The sequence below is a fragment of the Leptinotarsa decemlineata genome, unplaced genomic scaffold (genome assembly GCF_025532065.1).
Source record: "Leptinotarsa decemlineata unplaced genomic scaffold, Ldec_3_MD MMD2_P_RNA_scaffold_5, whole genome shotgun sequence".
NCBI lineage: Eukaryota > Metazoa > Arthropoda > Insecta > Coleoptera > Chrysomelidae > Leptinotarsa > Leptinotarsa decemlineata.
In genome coordinates, this window is record NW_027412532.1 from 2,073,957 (window position 1) to 2,094,425 (window position 20,469).

Here is a 20,469-nt window from a genome sequence, read left to right on the forward strand (position 1 = left end):
TGCGATGGACGGTCGAATAGACCCACTCACTTTTGACCTAACCTAACCTACCAAAAAAGTTTCTTGATGTTTTTAGGGTTGTTACCTTCCATAAAATGAAATATTGATAAATCTAGACCAATGGATACTCCGGTCAAAATATGTGATAAATTTGGCCGATACTTGATACTATATTAAATCATCATGTAATAAACTAATTAATCATTCGTGTTTTATATAATAACAATTTAAATGATAACAGTTTAGCTAAAAACTATTTAAAATTCGTTTTTCAACAAACTCATTGAATATACATTTAATGAATTGATTATCAATTTCCACATCAAAAAACAGATTCAGAAGAGATGAAGAATTCAATTTCATTTGGTAACTCAGACATTGTTCAGAATTCTTGAATCTATTATTTTCCGAGCATTCCAAAAGATTGACTCTCTATCAAAAAATGTTTGCAATTGTGGAATTGGGCTCACATTCAAAAAACAACTCATATGTTCTTTTATTCTTTGGGAGAAGGTTCCCGCCGTTTGGCCAATATGAAATTTCAGGCAAGAACCACAAGTTAACTTCCTGATTTTTCGACAAGTAAAAATTTCAAAATACAGTTTTATTTGAGTGAATCCGGTCAAGGATAATAATGTTGGCTTTTAAGCACAAACATGTACTTTAATCGTATGCTGGACCTCTTAATATCGTCAATATCCCATTTGCAGGCTGCTTCGTACGGTGATGTTTATATTGTTTAACTTTAGGGAAATGTTTATCAAAATAGTACAGGAAAATTTCTAAAAAATACTGAAAGACACCATCCATATTTTCCATGGTGAAAAGAAACTCCCAATTTTCATTACAGATATCAAGTTAGAAGGTGGAAGATTGAAACCCGAACAACAAAAAAATACAGTCATTTCTTCACACAAAAATATCATTCAAAGAGTTTCTTGATATTACACAAGAGAGACAAATCTCCAACCTTTCTTCGATGTTCCAGACTATCAAGGTTGCAAGTCATATTCGTACCTCCAATCAGGCTGATGGCTTTTTTTTGGATGGGATCCAGCAGCTTCAGGGTATGCTTGGTGGCTGAGAACAATACTCCAAGGAAGGTCTTATCTGAGCTCTATAAAGCGTCAAAAGTTGCTGAGATGTGTACAGTATTATGTTTCTGAACAATGTTCCAAGCTTTCGAGAAGCAGCCTTTGCAATGCCAGCGACATGATTGTGCCAAGATGTACTGGTGTCCTTTTTAACCTCCAACAAGCTTATCGAAGCAAAAATGGGAATCGTTAGTCCTGACATTATATCCGGCCCGGAGACCTTTATCTTTTTGGAGGTTTTCGTGGCTTCAAATCGAACCTGGTTACTTTCTCTCCAATTTGAAATCACCTCTAGATCCTCATTAAGATATGCAACCTCCTGCTACCACTGAAGATGTACGTCCACAGCCAAATGGAATTTCGAGACAGGGGTGCTGTCGTCCGCAAAGCAATACAGGGTGTTCCTTAAACACATGCTAATATTTAAGGAGGTAATTCTTAGACCCATTTTAAGAAAAAAACTTCCTATGGACGTATGTCCTAAACGCGTTAACTTTTGAGATACAGGGTGGCAAAGTTTTCAAAAATAACCAGTTTTTTAATAATAACTGAGATAATTTTGTAGACATCTTTGGCATATTTGGTACATGTGTTCCATGCCTCAAGGCGCATTTTCTGATGTACACAAATTTGTATTTTTTCAAACAGTGGCATCCTTACGGGTTTCGCATTGAATATTTTTGGGGAAAAAGTACTACGCCAATGCTTTCTTTTCAAAATAAAATCATTTTTGAAATCCTTATTTATTTTTGAGAAAATTTGATCTCCTGGTATTTCTTTGTCCGACGCATGATTTTCACTCAAAAAAATAAAAATCGACAGAAAGCAAATTAAGAAATTAGATCTATTCTAAAATGAATGAGAATCTGAAAATTACTTCATAACGCATTACCAATTCACTAATAATATTTGAAAACATAATCTGCAAAAAAATTAATTTTTCACAAAAATGAGTTTTATTTTATTTTGTGACAGTAAGTCTAAACGAATAGCACAAATTTGTTATTTAGTAATAATACCAAAACTGATTATAAAAATTGTTGGAAGTGGCCACCTGCACTTAGTATGCATGCTTCCGCCCTTCTACGCATGGAATTACGCACCCGTTCAAATATTCCCGGCGTATTTCGTATAGTTTCACACGAGGCAACTATTCGCTCTCTTAAATCTCTCGCTTCGCTCTCTTAAAATAAAGTATTAACGGGAGTTTTATACACAAGAGTTTTAAGGTGACCCCATAAAAAAATCTAAACTGTTGAGATCGGGGGATCTTGCTGGCCATTGCTGAGGTCCTCCGCGACCTATCCAACGATTAGGATAAACTATATTTAAATGGTTTCGGACAATTACACTGAAATGAGCAGGGGCGCCATTGTGCATGTACCATATTCGATTCCTTAACGCAAGTGGCACATCTTCCAATAACCCAGGTCTTCTTCGAGAAAGTGTAAATAAGAACGACCATCAAGGCGTCCTGGTAGAAAAAATGGGCCTATTAGATGATCACCTATAATTCCTGCCCATACATTAATCGAAAATTGGTGTTGGAAATGGGTTTCGGTTATTGCATGGGGATTTTCTTCAGCCCACACATGATTGTTATGGAAATTTTGAATGGCATTCCGAGAAAAATTTGCTTCTTCTGTGAACAAAATTTGTGTCTCAAACTGCGGATTTAGTGCAATACTTTGTAGATACCACTGACTGAAGTTCACACGCTGTGGAAAATCTCTAGGGAGTAATGCCTGCACTCTTGAAATATGGTATGGGTATAACAAAAAATCAACCAAAATACGCCAAACAATTTGATGACAAATATCCAGAGTTCTAGCGATCTTCCTCGTACTCGTCTCAGGATGTTCCTCAATTTCTTGCAGCACCGCTTCCTCAATTTCAGGAGTTCTTACTACACGAGGTCTACCTTCCGGAGTCCCTTTCTTGAAACTACCAGTTTCCCCAAGTCGACGATGAATATTTGAAAAGGTTCGGCTATCTGGTAAGGCACGATTAGGATATCTTTCCTGATAAATGCACCTGGCTTCTGTTGCATTACCATCGGCAAGGCCATATGTATACATAATGCATTTGCGCCATTTCCGCATTCGTATAATTTACCATATTTACTGATATTCAGAAAAACAGCGGACTACCAAAATAACTTCAATAACACTTCAAAATCAATCAAAACGCGCTGTGACAGTTTTTAACACCAACACCTTACTTTAAACCAACATCAATATTAGCTACTGACGTTTGTACATACAGAGAATTCGTTTTATATTGCTGTGGTGGGTACGCTGTTTTTTCTGCTTTTAATCTTTAAAAGAAATCACATATCGACAAACTCCATATTTCCAAGAGGTGCAGTAAATGAATTCTGCTACACGTCATCAGATTTTTAAGGAATTTATCCTTAAGTAAAGCGATTTTTAATTTTTTGAGCGAAAACCATGCGTCGGACAAAGAAAACCCAGCAAATCAAATGTGCTCAAAAATGTATGGAGATTTTAAAAATAATTTTCAATTCAAGATAAAGCAGTGGCGTAGTATTTTTTTCGCCAAAAATATACATTTCAAAACTCGTATGTACGCCACTGGCAGAGAAAATTAAGAAAATTGTACATCACAAAATGCGCCTTGAGGCATGGAATATATGTACCAAATATGCCAAAGATGTCTACAAAATTATCTCAGTTATTATTAATAAACTGATTATTTTTGAAAACTTTGCCACCCTGTATCTCAAAAGTTAAGGCGTTTAGGACATACGTCCATAGGACGTTTTTTCCTTAAAATGGGTCTGAGAATTACCTCCTTGAATATTAGCATGTGTTTAAGGAACACCCTGAATATTGAATTCTTGTTTTTTTTCAATAAGTCGTTGATATACAATAAGAAGAGAGTTGAAGACAATATGGAACCCTGGGGAACACCAGCGTTAATGGTGAAAGTATTCGAGAGATGTCCTTCGGCGGCCACTTGCAGGAAGCATTCTTTCAGGAAGCTGGAGAGCCATACACAAACATGATCTGACAAGCCATAGCATCGAAGTTTGGCCACCAAACCCTCATGCTACATACGATCAAAGCCCTTAGAAATATCTAGCGTATCAGCTAGACATATGATAGAAGGTCGCCTGTTGATCTTTGTTTCCGAAAGCCATATTGACGATCGCTCAAGATGTCTAAGCCTTCCAAATGTTTAAGGATATGGTGAATTATGGCATTCTCTATGATACTTGATATCACTGATAGCGAAGCTACTGGTCTATAGTTATTTGGAAGATATTTCTTGCTCCATTTGGGAAAGCGAGCAATCGTCCAGTGAACGTCATTGCGTACTGTACTTGATGACATGAGTAATTCCAACTCATTCGTGAATAAATTGAGTGCTTAATCTTGTAATGCTATCCAGATTGATGCTGAAGAAGCAATAAGGCATGTAACTCATTCCGAAACATCGGATGTTCGCCATTGAGGATGACAGTGTTCCATGTAAGAAAAATTCTACCTCTTTCATAATAATATACTATATTGGGTATCCATAACGGATGTTAGAAGTAGAAACTGGATAGGAAAAAGTGTTTTTGTATAAATCAATGTTTATTTGAAAGTAGTTTTTTATAGAGGACTTTTTCTTCTGGTTTGTGTCTGAAAGTTACTTGTTTGCATAATTTACACACCTTTATGAATTGATTTCTTTCTTTCTTTGGGAGATTTCCACATTTGGGAATGGAGAAGTAGAAAGCCAAATATTCTATCTTTTCAAAAATGAATTTGCGAGTATTACAAAAATTGAATACTTTTGGGGGATTGATATTTATGTATTTCAGTTTCAGTATTCAATTTACGATCATTAGAGCTGTCCTGATGGTTTAAAAAATGTTATAAAATGAAAATATGATATGATAGTGAATTACTTTCATGGTTTCCTATAGAACTTGTTTTTCTAATGCGGTTCAGTGATTGCACATACTGTGGGTCATATTTCGAACAAGAGTATAGGTATCTTTTGTGACATGCTTATTAACAAATATACATAATCAGTTGTTTTAACAAAAACTTTCTTCGACAAATGAATTTCTGTTCATTACTTTCTGTATTTTTCTAAAGCTCACCTTCTCCTTGTTCTTCTTTGGAGGATCCCCCATGAGATGTGAAAATCCTTTCAATCACACACCAAAATGAATCATTAAAAAACAAGACACAACACTCGGTTTTTTTCGCAAAAACAAAAACAACACGGCAGAATAGTTACTCGCGCACCAAATTCATGATGATAATAACATTGGGTTTGTTACAACCTGCGAACAAGTGGTGGAATTGCACCAGTGGTGGAGGTAGTTTCAAGTAAGAGAAGGGTCTCGAATTTTCACACGACTTCAGGAAATAATAATCGCAGATGTTCCAGACATACAGGTTTTTTTACATTACAGGTGCGGAGTTTTCTCGGCCTGGAATATTTTCTGGGCTCCGAGAGTTTCCTTCGGTACTTTTTTTTGACTCTATTGAGTTCGATACTTCTAAAGCCAAAAAATGAAATGTTGTTGTTGTAAAATGAAAGTCTTCGAGTTGAATAAAAGTTAAAGTTATTTTCTCCCAAAAAGTAACGATTTCCTATCGAAACTAACAGTTATTATGCTCATACAGACAGTATGAGCATCAAATGAATTATATTTTTAGGGTTTTCTCACTGATTTTGGTTTAGAGTTCAGTCTTCATATACAAATTCATCCATCACAAGATGACCGTTATCAACTTTCGGAAGATCCCATGGATTCAATGGAAATCTTTACATTGGCTGATAGTAACCAAGTCAAATTTGTTGCTAAGAAAAATCAAGCGTTATATTTTTGTAAGAATGTAAACTTGGTACAAACGGCCACTATAAAATTTAGACAAACAATTATGTTCAATAATTATGTTCAAATTTTACAACTTATGAAACCTTGTTTGAAGGTGGTTGGTCATCGGAACTGTCGGGGAAGAACAAAGTTGCTGCAACAAATATGCTTGCCGTTCCAATCTTACTCTACTCGTTTGGAGTAGAGAAGTGGACTCGGACGTGAAGACCCGAATAATGATGCATCTCTAATCTCTATAGGAGTTTGCATCCCAAATCGTACGTTCCACGGTTGTACTTCCCCCGACAACAGGGAGGCCGTGGACTTTTGAGTTTGGAGTGTCTACATGACAGAATGGTGCTGGATACAGCCTGTAAAGTCGTCAGGAGTTTGCATCCCCTTCTCTGCATGGTCCTTGACCATGAGAGAGTAGGAATTGGAGCATTTCTCTTTAGGGCAGCTGCCCAAGCAGCTGATGAACTCGGTATAGTTTTCGACACTGAACGAGGTGACCACAACTCTGTCACCAAGTTAGAACCTGTTCAGCAAAAAGCTCAGATAAAAGCCGCAGAGATCAACTTACTTCTGCGGAAACACAAGGATAAGCCAATGCATGGGGTCTCCTTCAATAACATTGGAGGCCTTGGCTCATCTAAGCGCCTGGCCTTCGCTTTTCTCAGGTCGAGTGGGTTGAAGTCGGAAACTGAGGGGTTCATCATGGCTTGCCAGGATGGTGTCTTCAACACCTTAGTCTACCGCAGTCGCGTGATGGGTATAGAGGTTCCTGACACAAGGTGCAGGGCCTGCCGCGAGGCGCCCGAGACGCTAATGCACTTGCTATCAGCATGTCCAGCATATGCGGTCTCGGCCTATATCCATCGACATAACGCGGCCCTAAGAGTGCTATATTACCATCTACGGCACTCTTACGGTATTGACGAGACACCGGTGTTTCCCTACGCTCCGGGGGATATTGAATCCGTTGTGGGGAACGAGAAGTGCCGAATTTATTGGAACTATTCGTTCCCCACCCTCAGGCTCATGCAAGCTAATAAGCCTGATGGGGTCCTTCTCGACCACCAGAGCAAAACGATATTTGTCGTGGAGTTTACAGCTACTGGCGAGACGAATATCGTCAGAAAAGAGGAGGAAAAACGGATAAAATGAGATTTTCTCTTCGAACTCCGCAGACTTTATCCAGATCACTCTGTCAAGATGGTTGTTTTGATTATTGGAGTCCTTGGTGAAATGATGTGGTCCTTGGTGTAATGTGGTCATTGGTTGATAATGCTGGCGCCCCCTCCCGAATGTATCGGGGCATCGGGGGATAGGGCCTGACCAGCGCACACTACGGTGAAAAAATAATAATAATAATAATTTTATTAACCATTACCGGTACATAATGTACAATGACAATGAAAGTCCGAGCTGATGAAATACATTATGAAACCTTAATCACAATATTCACATTGTAGTAAAAGAGGGATTTTTGGGATCTCTACGTACAGATTTCTTTCTTTGAACCAATTGATGTGAGTAATCTCTGAAACACGAGTAAAGGTCTCATAAAATTTTTAATTTTTCATTGAAATTTTTCTCTGATCGCGACGATCTAAATTCAGTTTTTTTGGTTTCAAGTAGGTACCTTGTAAGTTTTTTACTGTCGATATTTTCTGAGATATAGGTAATGTAAAACCACTAGGTACGCGTGGTTTAAAATTTGATCCAGAACCCTCGAGATCCTGTACAGTATACAATCATGAAAAACTTGTACCAAGCATGTACTGAGACTGCTATTAACTTTTCAAAATTAACGATAATTCTCAATCCTTTCAAATCTGGAGTTTCGAGAAAAGGTGGAAATGCTAACTTCTTCCACAGTTATTATCACTAAAGTCCTTCATTACATATTCATAGTTTTATTGAAAACATATTGATGAGTCAGTGAATATGATGTGGTACAGTAACAACGTCAAAAAATCATTATGTTGATATATTTCCTAGTATTTCCTAGTTTCAAAGACAGTGAAAAATGATGTCGAAGTTGAGACAAATCAAAAACTACGACTGAACCGATATCAACTTTTTCTTGGTTCTCCATCGCTATAATCCCTCAATGCTCTTACCAACTTGGTCAAGTACTTTCATGAAGATTTCCATGAGTATGCTGAACTGAAGTAGCAGATGCAATTCCTCTCGAGGAATTTTTTCGAAATCCATGTTTGTGGATAAAAAGACTTCCGAATTAATTTAGATAATCGATGATTTGAGAATGTAAATTTTCACGGCGGAAGGTAACAGTGTAAAAGCTATTTTCTGGGTTTTTTGACCGTGGTCTGCAGATTTTATGCCTGCGGCTGCTAGATTATCTATTGGATTCTTTCACGGGTACAAAAGGATTATAACAACTGGATGAAAAATTCAAGAAATATGCTTTTTCCATAATGAATCTTGAGAAGTTTCCCCAAAAAATATTTGAGCATTCTGTCTCATTAGAAATTTGTTCTCCCTTACACTCTGGAAAGTTAGACATGTGTCGGACATATATTGGAAAGCCCCTACGCCGCCGTCTATGGTGTATATTCTGCCTCTGGAGCGCACCCATAATCATTTAGAGATCCGCCAGACCAACCAACCGAAACAGTAGCTGGTACGGAACGAGCATTTTTACCTTTTTATAGGAGAAATCATATTCATAAAATCCGCGGTGAATTTCCAAAACAACAGGATTGCTATTTGTGGGATTCGAATAAATCTCGGATTTCTTGAATTATTTGATGATTGTCGATACGAAATCAATCTGAAGAAGCATTTTTGTAAAGTAGTGTTTGAATTTTCTTGCTTTGCCATTTATATACACTCTGCTCCGAAAACAAGGTGAATTTTAATTTTTCATAAAAAAAAATATTTATAATTCATCAATTTCTATTTTGTCTCCTTCGAAGTAGTCCCCCTCAGGTATAATACACTTGTGCCAGCGTTTTACAATCCTTCAAGCAGTTCTAATATGCACTCTTTGATTTTTCCTTGATCTCTCTTAGCTATCCAGTTTTCATCTCCTCAATCGTCGCGAAACGCCGTCCCTTCATTGATATCTCCAATCTTTGGAAAAGAAAAAATTCACAAGGGGGCAAATCTGGTGAACACGGAGGCTGAGGTATGATTACGGTGTTGTTTCTGGCAAAAAAACGTCAAGATAATACTCCCTATTGACCATACGACCATGTGGCAAAAACATGCACTACGCCACGGTAACCGAAGTAAACAATAAGTAAACCTTGACAATTCATCGAGCTCGGCATGCCTTTTTTGGTCTTGGCTCGCCTGGGTTCTCCCATGGGGACGATTGGACTTTGGTTTCGATTTCGTAACTATATAATCATGATTCATCACCATTTATGATCTTCGATCCATTTTTTTCGATGTCCGGTCAATTTAGACCTGAAAACAGTAATGAAATAACGAAAATTGCGACAGAGCTGAATTTTGGTCAAGACCTTTATTTTACCATAAAAAATAAAAATTAGAAAGTCCCAATCTGTCCCATGAGCGCTTCAAAGTTATTCGGGGTTAAAAGTCAAAATTTCAGGTTTTTTGAGTTTTTCTCGAAAACCGTAAGTTTCATCGAAAAATACTCAAGACCAAAGTTGTAGATCTTAAAATTATCTACAAAAATGATCCTCATGATTTTTTTCTGTAAGTATCACCGTTCCTGAGATATAGCAATAGTAAAAGTCACGTTCTATGTAACCTGTGAGGTAGTGACTCGGCGCGTTTTTTTTAACGTGGTCTCCCCAGTAGGCTTATTCCACGAATCGTTATCACGTAATTTTTAGTCACAATACTTATTTAACTGCATGAAGATTATTCGGGTTGATAATGTTTATGGAGTGTAATTGTCAGTTTGATTTCTTTTGATACTCTAGTCTGATTCATACTCGTCATAGTTAACTTCAACAATCATGTCTCCTGCGATTTCTTCTTCGCCTTCTTCCTCTTCCTGCCGGATGTTCATGAATTGTTAAAATAATGATGTATCAGCATCACATGTATCATCCTCTGTTGTACTCAACTCAACATTTGAACAAGAGTGACCTTGGCAATTGGTACACGCAGGTGAACACTGTAACCTTACTTTTTTACAGCCGCATTTGGCACTTCAACCTTTCTTGCAATTTCAAAAAATTGTGTTAAAGAGTTTTTCAGGAGCAGGGGGGAGCAAAGGTTTAATTGGTTCCAGAGTATTATTTATAGCAAAATTGCGACATTCTTTTCAAATATTAATCACTAAAAACTCTTATAGTAGACGCTTGTAATAAATACGTATATTCATTCGAACTGAACGTTTAACACTAAAATAAGCAGGCACATGAACGACGCCACATGGACAATAGAATAGGTAGCCAGATGTTATATTCAAGGCCATACGGGTAGAGGGGATTTTCGAAGGGACGACGGTCCTTTAAATGTATATTTTTGAATATAATATATAGTATATACATAAAAGAGACACAAACAGGCATTTTTACTTGCTTTAGTACCTGAATGTGTATACACGTGGCTAATGTTTGCATATTACATAGAACGTGACTTTTACAATTGCGATATCTCAGGAACGGTGATACAGAAAAAATCACAGAGACTATTTTTGTAGAGAATTTTGAGATCTACAACTTTTTTCTGGAGTATTTTTTAATAAAACTTACAGTTTTCGAGAAAAACTCAAAAAACCTGAAATTTTGACCTTTGACCCCGAATAACTGTCATGGGACAGATTGGGACTTTCAAATTTTTATTTTTCATGGTAAGATAAAGGTCTTCACCAAAATTTAGCTCTGTCGCAATTTTCGTTAATTCAATATTGTATAATGACCGGATACATCTATCAAAGATCAAAATATATATGATTCAGGTATATTCCAGAAACGTGTAGAATTTTCTAAAGAACTGTCAACTTCAATACGAACTCTCTCTCTGGATCAATTCCTCAATTTCAAAAGGCCTCTTGAAAAGGGAACAGTTCAACAGTTGAAACGCTTTGAAGAAATATTAGTCAGATTTTAAATTATTGTTTTGCTTGTCAGATGTAGTAAAAATTGAGTTGAAACAAGTTGGACTTGTTTGGCTTACTTGGATAGCACCTATCATTTTCAAGGAGAAAATTTTGGCAGTCCAATGGATCTAGAAGAAGACATGTAAAGAATGCCTATGTGTAATAGGTATTTTTATGTATGCACGTATGTTAGTATGTATCTTTTTATGTTGATTTGGTTCAATTGTTGTAACTCCATTTTGTATCAGTTTCATGAGATTGTTCTCTTCACTAGGTACTTGGACACTTGGGACTCCCAGGCAATGAAGTTATTCTAGCTTCTTGCACTCCTCTATGATACGGGTATCGATAAAAAGGTTTTGCTGCTTTTTGGGTATATGTTTTCATGAGATTGTTGCCTATACTAGGTCATTGGACACTCAGGAGTTCCGAGCAATGAAAAAATTACTAATACAATGAACATAGATCATCAAGGTTCTACATGTTTCCTGAACCCTTTCTGGGGGTACCAAACAAAATTCATGCTGAGGGATCAGATCAGAAATTGGACCAATGAGAAGCATAGGATATACTGAGAAAGTACATGGGAAAACCTTTGAAATAAGTTGAATTTATTCCTCCAAATCACTTTGCCATCACACCAGAATGTCTTTCACTTGTATCTTCACTTTGTTCTTTGGTCCTGTTTATCCTATGTGGATCTGTCATTATGTCAGATTTGTGACAGTATAGAATGAAATTTTTCAATTTTCACTTCCTTATACATATTTATACACTATGAATATGGATACTCTAACCACTACCAACGATAGTATCAGCTTGGTGGAAGTTTCTAATGTCCCAAAAGTTAATACTGAGATAATCCTGGATTCAAAAAGTGCCAGCAGTACGATTCCATCTTCGAATGATTTTACGACCCCAAAGGTGAGTCGACTGGAAAATTTGGCCAAATTTCATACGTGAAATGTCGGTGCATGTTTTTGAAAATTGTCTGCAGATCCTGTTGAATTATTGCTGAATTATTTTTATCCCACATGAAATTTGTAGTCGCGTCAAGGAATACGTTAAACAGGTAATCTTCAAGATCTCCGATTCAGATGATTATTCTTTTCAAATTTTTGATTTTTAATATTCAAAATAAAAAATTTTCAAAAGTATATACAGAACTGTTCGAACGACATGCATAGTATTTATATAAAAAATACAGTTTTGCATGACTTTTTGAAAAATGTCTTCATATATTCTTCAATATAACACAGTACATTGAATATTTTTATGCTTTTCTTCTTGAAAAATTATCTGCATTGGCCTACTAGCAGTATTTCTTCAACCTAATCATTATGTAGAGAAACATGTGAAAATATTTAAAAAAGTTATGTATTCAAAGACGAAACGGACTGGTTTAAGATTGACGATGGTCGTTTCACTAAATCTTGAGACACCCTACATTTTATTTTATGAAAGAGAGGACATTGGCAGATCAAGATCTTCAGTTGATGTGGTGCTGTAGGTTTTTCCTGGTTTTCCTGCAACTGAAAAAGCAAATGCGCCACTGGAATCAATGAAGTCGCCCCAGAGCGGCAATTAATTTTTGTTGTTTTATAATTTCATAAATACTACTAACCAAAATCTCCATATTCAGTGCTTTGAAGTATCTACATTTCAACCACTTTTCGAACTGGTTGAACATAATAATTTTGATTGATATTATTTAAGTTGTTTCAGGGATTTCAAATCATTTTATATAGTAGACAATGGAAGTCCGAACTAGTGAAATTCATCATGAAACATTGTCAATCACCTTCAAATAATTTCGTCAGTCATCATTTTTTGTTTTTTCTTCCAGCAAAGTCCTTTCGGAGACACTGTACACTATCTGTCACCTGCTACCACTCCCGATCATACCGAATATGAAGGGGATCTTTACTACCAGCATTTCGTACACCTACAAGGGGGCTTTGCTTCCCCCCTGTTGATGATTACGCAGGCACTTCCACAGCTTCTTCAATATCCTGTCACGAACCCGAGCTGCAGAGAACCTTAGCCATCATAAAGCCTGACGGTTTGCAGTACAAAGATGTTGTTCTGAGAGCCATTAATGAGGCGGGTTTGAAAATCCTCAACGTGAGTATAGGCATAGAAAAGAAAAGCATAGGATAGGATAGGAAAGCATAAGATAGGATAGGATAGGATAGGATAGGTTGGGATGGGATGGGATGGGATGGGATGGGATGGGAGGGGACGGGACGGGACGGGACGGGACGGGACGGGACGGGACGGGACGGGACGGGACGGGACGGGACGGGACGGGATAGGATAGGATAGGATAGGATAGGATAGGATAGGATAGGATAGGATAGGATAGGATAGGATAGGATAGGATAGGATAGGATAGGATAGGATAGCATAGGATAGGATAGGATAGGATAGGACAGGATAGGATAGGATAGGATAGGATAGGATAGGATAGGATAGGATAGGATAGGATAGGATAGGATAGGATAGGATAGGATAGGATAGGATAGGATAGGATAGGATAGGATAGGATAGGATAGGATAGGATAGGATAGGTAGATAGATATAGATAGATATATTCATTTGACAACTTTACACTTGAATGTTTGTTGCAAGTCAATTAAAATATACTGGAAAAAAAACTAGTCACAAGTTAAAAATATTGAATCACAAATTGTGAATAAAATGAAATACAATTTTGAACTTTACAATAATCAGTCTAAAATTTTTGAAAATGTCAAAAACAAATATTATGTATAAACATGAGCTTCACGTATCAGATGAAATAAAATCAAATCTAATAGGATAGGAAGGATGGGATGGGATGGGACGGGACGGGACGGGAAGGGACGGGACGGGACGGACGGGACGGGACGGAACGGGACGGGACGGGACGGGACGGGACGGGACGGGACGGGACGGGACGGGACGGGACGGGACGGGACGGGACGGGACGGGACGGGACGGGACGGGACGGGACGGGACGGGACGGGACGGGACGGGACGGGACGGGACGGGACGGGACGGGACGGAGTGGGATGAGATGGAATAGAATGGAACAAAATAGTATGCAATTTATCATGTTACACAATTCCATATTCAAAGAAGAAATATTCGTGTACTTCTAATACTGTCTTTCAATCATCATTTATCAATTGCTCTCATTGTCATAAGAATAAACTATTTTGAAGAAATTCTAAACAATTGTTCAGATTCCTCGGTATTGGAGGGAGCATACTGTTACGGCCCTGAATTAATAAAGTTTTTCAAATGCAATGCCATTTAATTTCTAATGCTACTTTTTTTCAATCAAACTGCATCAACATCGATGATTTTTTCAATTTCATATTCAATTTGTGGGATCCCCCTTTATACACTCATTATTTTCATTTTAGCAAAGATTGTTACACCTGAGTCCAGAACAAGTCTCCGACATCTACTCCAAACACTACGGCAGTCCCTCTTTTCCCCACTTGGTAGTTTCGTTGAGCATCTCCCCTCTGTTGGTTTTATCACTTGCGGGGAAGAACGCCGTGGAAAAATGGAAAACCATGATAGGACCATATGGACAGCTTCGCGAAGAGTGGTTTTATCCGTACAGCGTCCGTACACGATTTGGAATCCAACCGGATATTCCAGACGTAATTCATGCATCGGAAACCATTGCAGACGCCAAATGGGAGAACAGATATTTTTATCCAAGGAGTAAGTACCTGCTGACAAAGGTGACAGCTTACAGAGATAGAGGGGGAAGTAAACTGAGATGGAAAACCACTTTCCAAAGAGCTAAACGTGATGTATAAGTTGGTTTCATCAACTTAGGTAATCTTCATAGGCGATGCTTCGCCTGGCAAATTGATTTCTTGTTACATTCTGGAGAACTGGCTCCACTCGAACATCTGATCGAATTCAGACCAGATCACCTTAATAAGAGTTGTGTCTGAATTCCTTTCGTTTCTGCAACTCATTATTGCCCCTATTTCGTTCAGAAATATACGTGGATCTAGCTGCTGTCCTTTCTGGGGAACTAGCTTCACCTTAACATCTAATCGAATTCAGACCAGATATCCTACAGAAGGGTGATTCTTTCAGTACCTTCCATTTCAGCAACTCATAATAGTCCCTACTAGTTTCGTTTAGAAATATACTTGGATCTAGCTGATGTAACCCTCGAAAATAGGGAGCACAAGGCCATCCAATCATTTTATATAGATTCATGAACTTTATATCTCAGGAGAAATGATCTTTGTTATGTCTAGAAGATAGTAGGAGAGTACATGCGTACTAGAAGCATGAGACGTACATCAACTGAATGAAAGCATTCCTTAGGTACTATCTGGGTGTACATACAAGAGACGAGTGTACTCACCTTGGGGTGAAGACGATTAGCTGTCCAATTATGTCTGCCAAAGGAAAACATTTGATCCACAGCTTTGTGGCCCATTTTTTACAACTGAAATAACACCAATTACTTTTATCTTCAGGTAAAAAGAGAGTTTTTTCACAAATGCATCCAATTCGTTTCTAAATGTTTCGGGGGTATTTTCGTGAGTCATATATGATGATGTCAATAATAAAGATCACAACACAACAAAAAAATATTTTTTGAATGTTTCCTACACTAAATTAGTCACTTTCTACTAATTTTGGGGTGATAAAAACGAAAATAACAATGAAAAATTTTTATTAGCTCTGGTTTTTGAGATACACAGTACTTAATCTTAAAGAGTAGTTATACTATACGTGAAAAATGAAAGTACATAAAACAATATTGTTATGTTTCTTTTAGAATATTTTAAGTACAAAATTAATAAAAAAAAACATTATTCTTAGTGTTTTGACAAATAATTAAGTCCATCCGATTCATTGTAAGATCGCTGTCGTTTAGCTTGTCTTTTATAAAACACTTCTGGAGCATCCCTACACACAGACCAGCAGTAGTCTGTAAGCATTGCTTCCAACGGCCCTGATATCTCTGTTCCATTAAGGCAATGTCTTGATGGAATCTTTCTCTATGTTCGTCACTCACAGCTCCACAGTTTTGTGGGAAGAAATTAAGATGAGAGTGAAGAAAATTAATTTTTAAGGACATGTTGCATCCAAGTTGGTGCAACTTCACAGCATTGGTTTAACCAATGCTGTGAAGTCATCATCTCTTTTGTTACCTGTCAAAAGCAGGATCATTTACGATTTCACGGATTTGAGGCCCAATAAAGATGCCTTCCTTGACTTTAGCATCACTCAACCTGGGAAACTTTGCTCTCAAGTACTTAAAAGCTTGTCCTTCCTGGTCCATGGCCTTCACAAAGTTTTTCATTAGTCCCAACTTTATATGTAATGGGGGAAGGAGAACATCCTTAGGATCTACAAGAGGCTCGTAAACTACATTTTTCTCATTAGGGTTTAGGTCTCGTGTAGGCCAGTTCATTTTTTATAGTGAGATTTTCTATCCCGACTGTCCCACAGACACAAAAAACAACAGTACTTGGTGAACCCTAATTGCATTCCTAGGAGTATAGCAATGACTTTCAGATCACCACAGATGTGCCACTTGTGTTGTTCATATTTGATTGATTGTTTTCATATTAATATACGTTTCCTTCATGTGAACTGCATGACCTATAGGAATAGAGGGTAGCTGATTTCCATTATGCAGAAGTACAGCTTTTAAGCTTAGTTTTGAAGAGTCTATAAACAGTCTCCATTCAGATGGAGTGTGATCCAAATTCAAGCAGTCCATCAAACCATTAACATCAGAACAAACTACGAGGTTTTCTTTTTTCTCAAAAAAAGGAAGCAAATCTTTTTGACGCTGTCTGTACTGAGATATTTTCACATCGTGTTTTAGAAGATTCCACTGTTGTAGTCTTGACCCTAACAGCTCAGTCTTTTCCTTAGACAAGCGAAGATCTCTTATAAGGTCACTCAACTCTGCTTGACTAATTCTGTGCGGATCACTAGACCTATCGCTTACCTCAAAATCAGGGTCATAGGATGTAGAAGGATGGGTTGCTCCTTCTAAACAGTCTTCATCACCTTCTTCTAAAATTTCATAGTTTTGGGGTGGAGAAGGGACTGGCAAATTGTCTGAGTGTGGTACAGGCCGAAGAGCAGATGGGAGATTAGGGTATTTAACCGTTCCTCTTTTCTTCATAGATAAACCTTGCTTAATGGGAGGAGTTAAGCAGAAATAACAGTCGTCTGTATGATTGGTAGGCTCACGCCAAACCATAGGTACTGCAAAAGCCATTGCCCGGTTTTTATTTTTCAGCCACTCTCGCAATATGACGGAACAAGAATTACAACATATATGAGGAGCCCATGATTTATCTTGGTCCCCAACTTTCACACCAAAATAATGTTCATAGGCTGTCTTAAATGTTATTTCACCACATATATAGCAAAAGCTATCGACAGAATTCACACACTTTCGAGGCATTTCAGATCAGCACTTAAATTAATTTAAAAATCAACTTCACACGATAATTTCAATAGCAACCACGTGCGTACAATTGACAAACTCACATAGGTTATGTTTACTACTTAAGAACAGCTGATGAGAGGGGTGTTATGTAAACAAACATGTGTACCAACTGTTGGTGATGAAATATTTCATTTGTTGAAAACTCAATATACATATATATAATATAATGATACTATATCTTGAAAACAAGAGCTAATATATAATTTTTATGGTCACTTTCGGTTTTAACACGTGGAAATACATTAAAATCATCTAATTTCAACCCCGAAACAAAAACTTTGTTGTGTTGTGAATGACAATAATTATAATATCGAGGTTATCTCGCATCTCAAGAACATGACTGCTCTTGTCATCCTTGGTTTATTGCATCTGTTTAGGGATCATAGTTCTTGGACCCAATGATCACTTTCCACACAGTGTGGGGAGTGGTGATAATGCTGGTGCGCCCTTACGAATTTATCGAAGCTTTGGGGACTTGGGACCGATCAGCTTAACCTTGGGTAAAAAATTAATGAGGATAGTAAAACAACTATCCAATCTGGTAGACAAACACACATGGTTCCCTAGAATGACTTGCTAGATCATCATCTACCATTTTGTTCTTGAAAGTCAAAATCTAGTTTGACCTCATTTTTCCAACAAGAGATTTGTCGTCAGTTCTCAAATTGGCTTGTTTTTTCAGGTATTCTGGAACCAATTACAGCAGACGAGGCGAAAGTTAATGATTACTTGAAAAACTGGGTATGTCCTACCCTTCAGGAAGGTTTGATACAAGTAGTGCACATGAAACCAATAAATCCGATTTTATTCTTGGCAGAATGGCTCCTACTAAACAATCCCTACCAGCCAAAATTTCCGGAAAGAATTGCGGTCAGCCCACTTTGAATATGTTAAACGAACAAAATACATGCTTATTTTCTAATTCATCTAGTTTTTTTATATTAACAAAAAAATCCAAAATGAAGTTAGAACTTACGTATTGAAGCAACTCATGCTGATTGCATGATAAAGTGTATCCCTACCTTTCTGGAAAGTTTGATACAAGTAGTGAACGTGAAACTAATAAATCCTCTTTTATGGTTCGTCTTCTAACTAGATGTCGTAAGATGCATAAAAATACCATGGTGTCAGCGGCGGCTCGTCAGAGGACGTAAGGGAGACTTAGACTCCCCACAAAATTTGAGGCTATTCATCGCAATAAATTGAAAGATAATGACAAATAATTTTGATTATTTTTTTCTAAAAATGCTTGGTTATCATTACTTTACCATCAATTTTTAATATAAATACATAATATGCCCGAAAAAACACTATCACTCACTACGTAGTACGTACCACACTGTATCCTGCATCAACAAAACTCAAACGCACCGCCCATGAACGAATAAACCATCAACCTGAAATAATACATGCCATACATTGCAAGGGAGCCAAGCCTCCGAACGCTTCAAAACACACAGACTTCACAAGACCGATCCAACTAGCGGCATACGTCCCGATTTGTGATTTCAGTTGCAGAAATTATAGCGTTGGAGGAGGCTAGCCTCCAGTTGGTCTACGTTAGTGTACGACTGCGTTTGTTTTTTATTTAATTATTCGGACGGGATGCCGTAACGGACCGGGACTGAAAAATATTTTATGTTTCTTGATAATAATTGTTATTTGTGTATAAAACAGGCAGTATTCTATTATAGCAGTGCTTTTTGGTAATATTTTTAATGTGTTTTTAAAGTGTTTTTTTTTCAATTCCAAGGTGTTTTCAGGTTTTCACTTTTCGGTAAGTTTTTTTCCATTTATTATGAATAAGTTGGACGAAATTGAAAAATCTGACGATATAGTCGATTGGTTGCTGACAAATAATTTTAGTTCTTCAGCTTATGATAATAAATTTTACATTATTAAAACTCTGGAAGGCCTCAACCAAAATTGATTTCAATTAACACGTCAGATAACCGACACAATCGAGGATTTAATATTAGTTGGTACGATAAATGCGATTGGTTAACCGGCTCCATTAAACAAGAAAAACTTTTTTGTTGGCTCTGTGTTTTATTTTCCATACAAACCGAATACCAAAAGTGGTCTAAAATAGGATACTCCGATTTAAAAAAAACCTCGTTCTACAGAAAGACATTTTAAATCTAAGGAGCATATATTTTCGTCTTGTAAATTAAAACTGTTTAGCAAACGAAATATAGCAACAGATTTAGATACAGCTCAAAAAGAGGCCATAATTTCTTTTAATAATCAGGTTATGGAAAATCGGTCGAGTTCAAAAAGACTTACTACGATTACGACTATATTACGATTTATTTGGGTTCCCAAGAATTAGCTTTTCGTGGACACGATGAAACCGAAGATTCGATTAATCGCGACAATTACAAGGAACTTTTAATGTTATGGGGCAAATGTGATTCACAATTTGGCACTTTCAAACGGTAGCGTTTTTTCAAAAACCATCCAAAATGAGTTTATAGACAGTGTGGCATATATTATTTAGGAAAATATAAGCAAGGAGATTGAAAGTGTTTCTTTTTTGCATGGGAAATTGATAAAACTACCGTTGACATCGACACCGAGGAGGTAATTGATTTGTTTGCTGCAAAGAAAGCTAGAAAACTAAATTTGATTTAGTAAAAAGAAGTGAATATTCCTGTAGTGGTTTTCTGATAAATACAATATATCATCATGTAACAAAATTTTTCTTTTATTCTTCCTTTTCTTAAACGCCTCAATGAGTTTCCTGTAGTGATTATGTTTTGTCGTTAAAAAAATTCGATTGCAGATATTGGTTTCATTAATCTGTTTGCCTGATATAGTACCATTTTTTTTATCAAAAGATAACAACAAAACAAAGCGCAAACAAAGCAACGACATGTATTCAAATTTCATTATAGAACTGAATATATTTCGAAATTAGATATAATCAATCTTCCGTGATAAGGAAATTTCAATGCAATTGAAGTTCTGATGGATTTAT

General features: G+C 37.0%; 2 protein-coding genes across 2 annotated transcripts in view; one reads left to right on the forward strand and one right to left on the reverse strand.

Moving 5' to 3' along the window:
- jvl (javelin-like) overlaps positions 1–5,375 on the reverse strand; it is a 173,300-nt gene extending 167,925 nt beyond the window's left edge. The window contains exon 1 of the mRNA XM_074169211.1: positions 5,212–5,375. Coding sequence (XP_074025312.1) covers positions 5,212–5,244 — 33 coding nt within the window. The 5' untranslated portion in view covers positions 5,245–5,375. The remainder of the gene's footprint in view (positions 1–5,211) is intronic.
- A 6,392-nt stretch (positions 5,376–11,767) lies between these two features.
- LOC111514466 (nucleoside diphosphate kinase homolog 5) lies at positions 11,768–18,411 on the forward strand. Its single transcript, XM_074186771.1, has 4 exons — positions 11,768–11,949; positions 12,907–13,114; positions 14,401–14,710; positions 18,172–18,411. The coding sequence occupies exons 1-4, from the start codon at positions 11,768–11,770 to the stop codon at positions 18,372–18,374; spliced, it is 903 nt and encodes a 300-aa protein (XP_074042872.1). The 3' UTR covers positions 18,375–18,411.
- Positions 18,412–20,469: the final 2,058 nt, after the last annotated feature.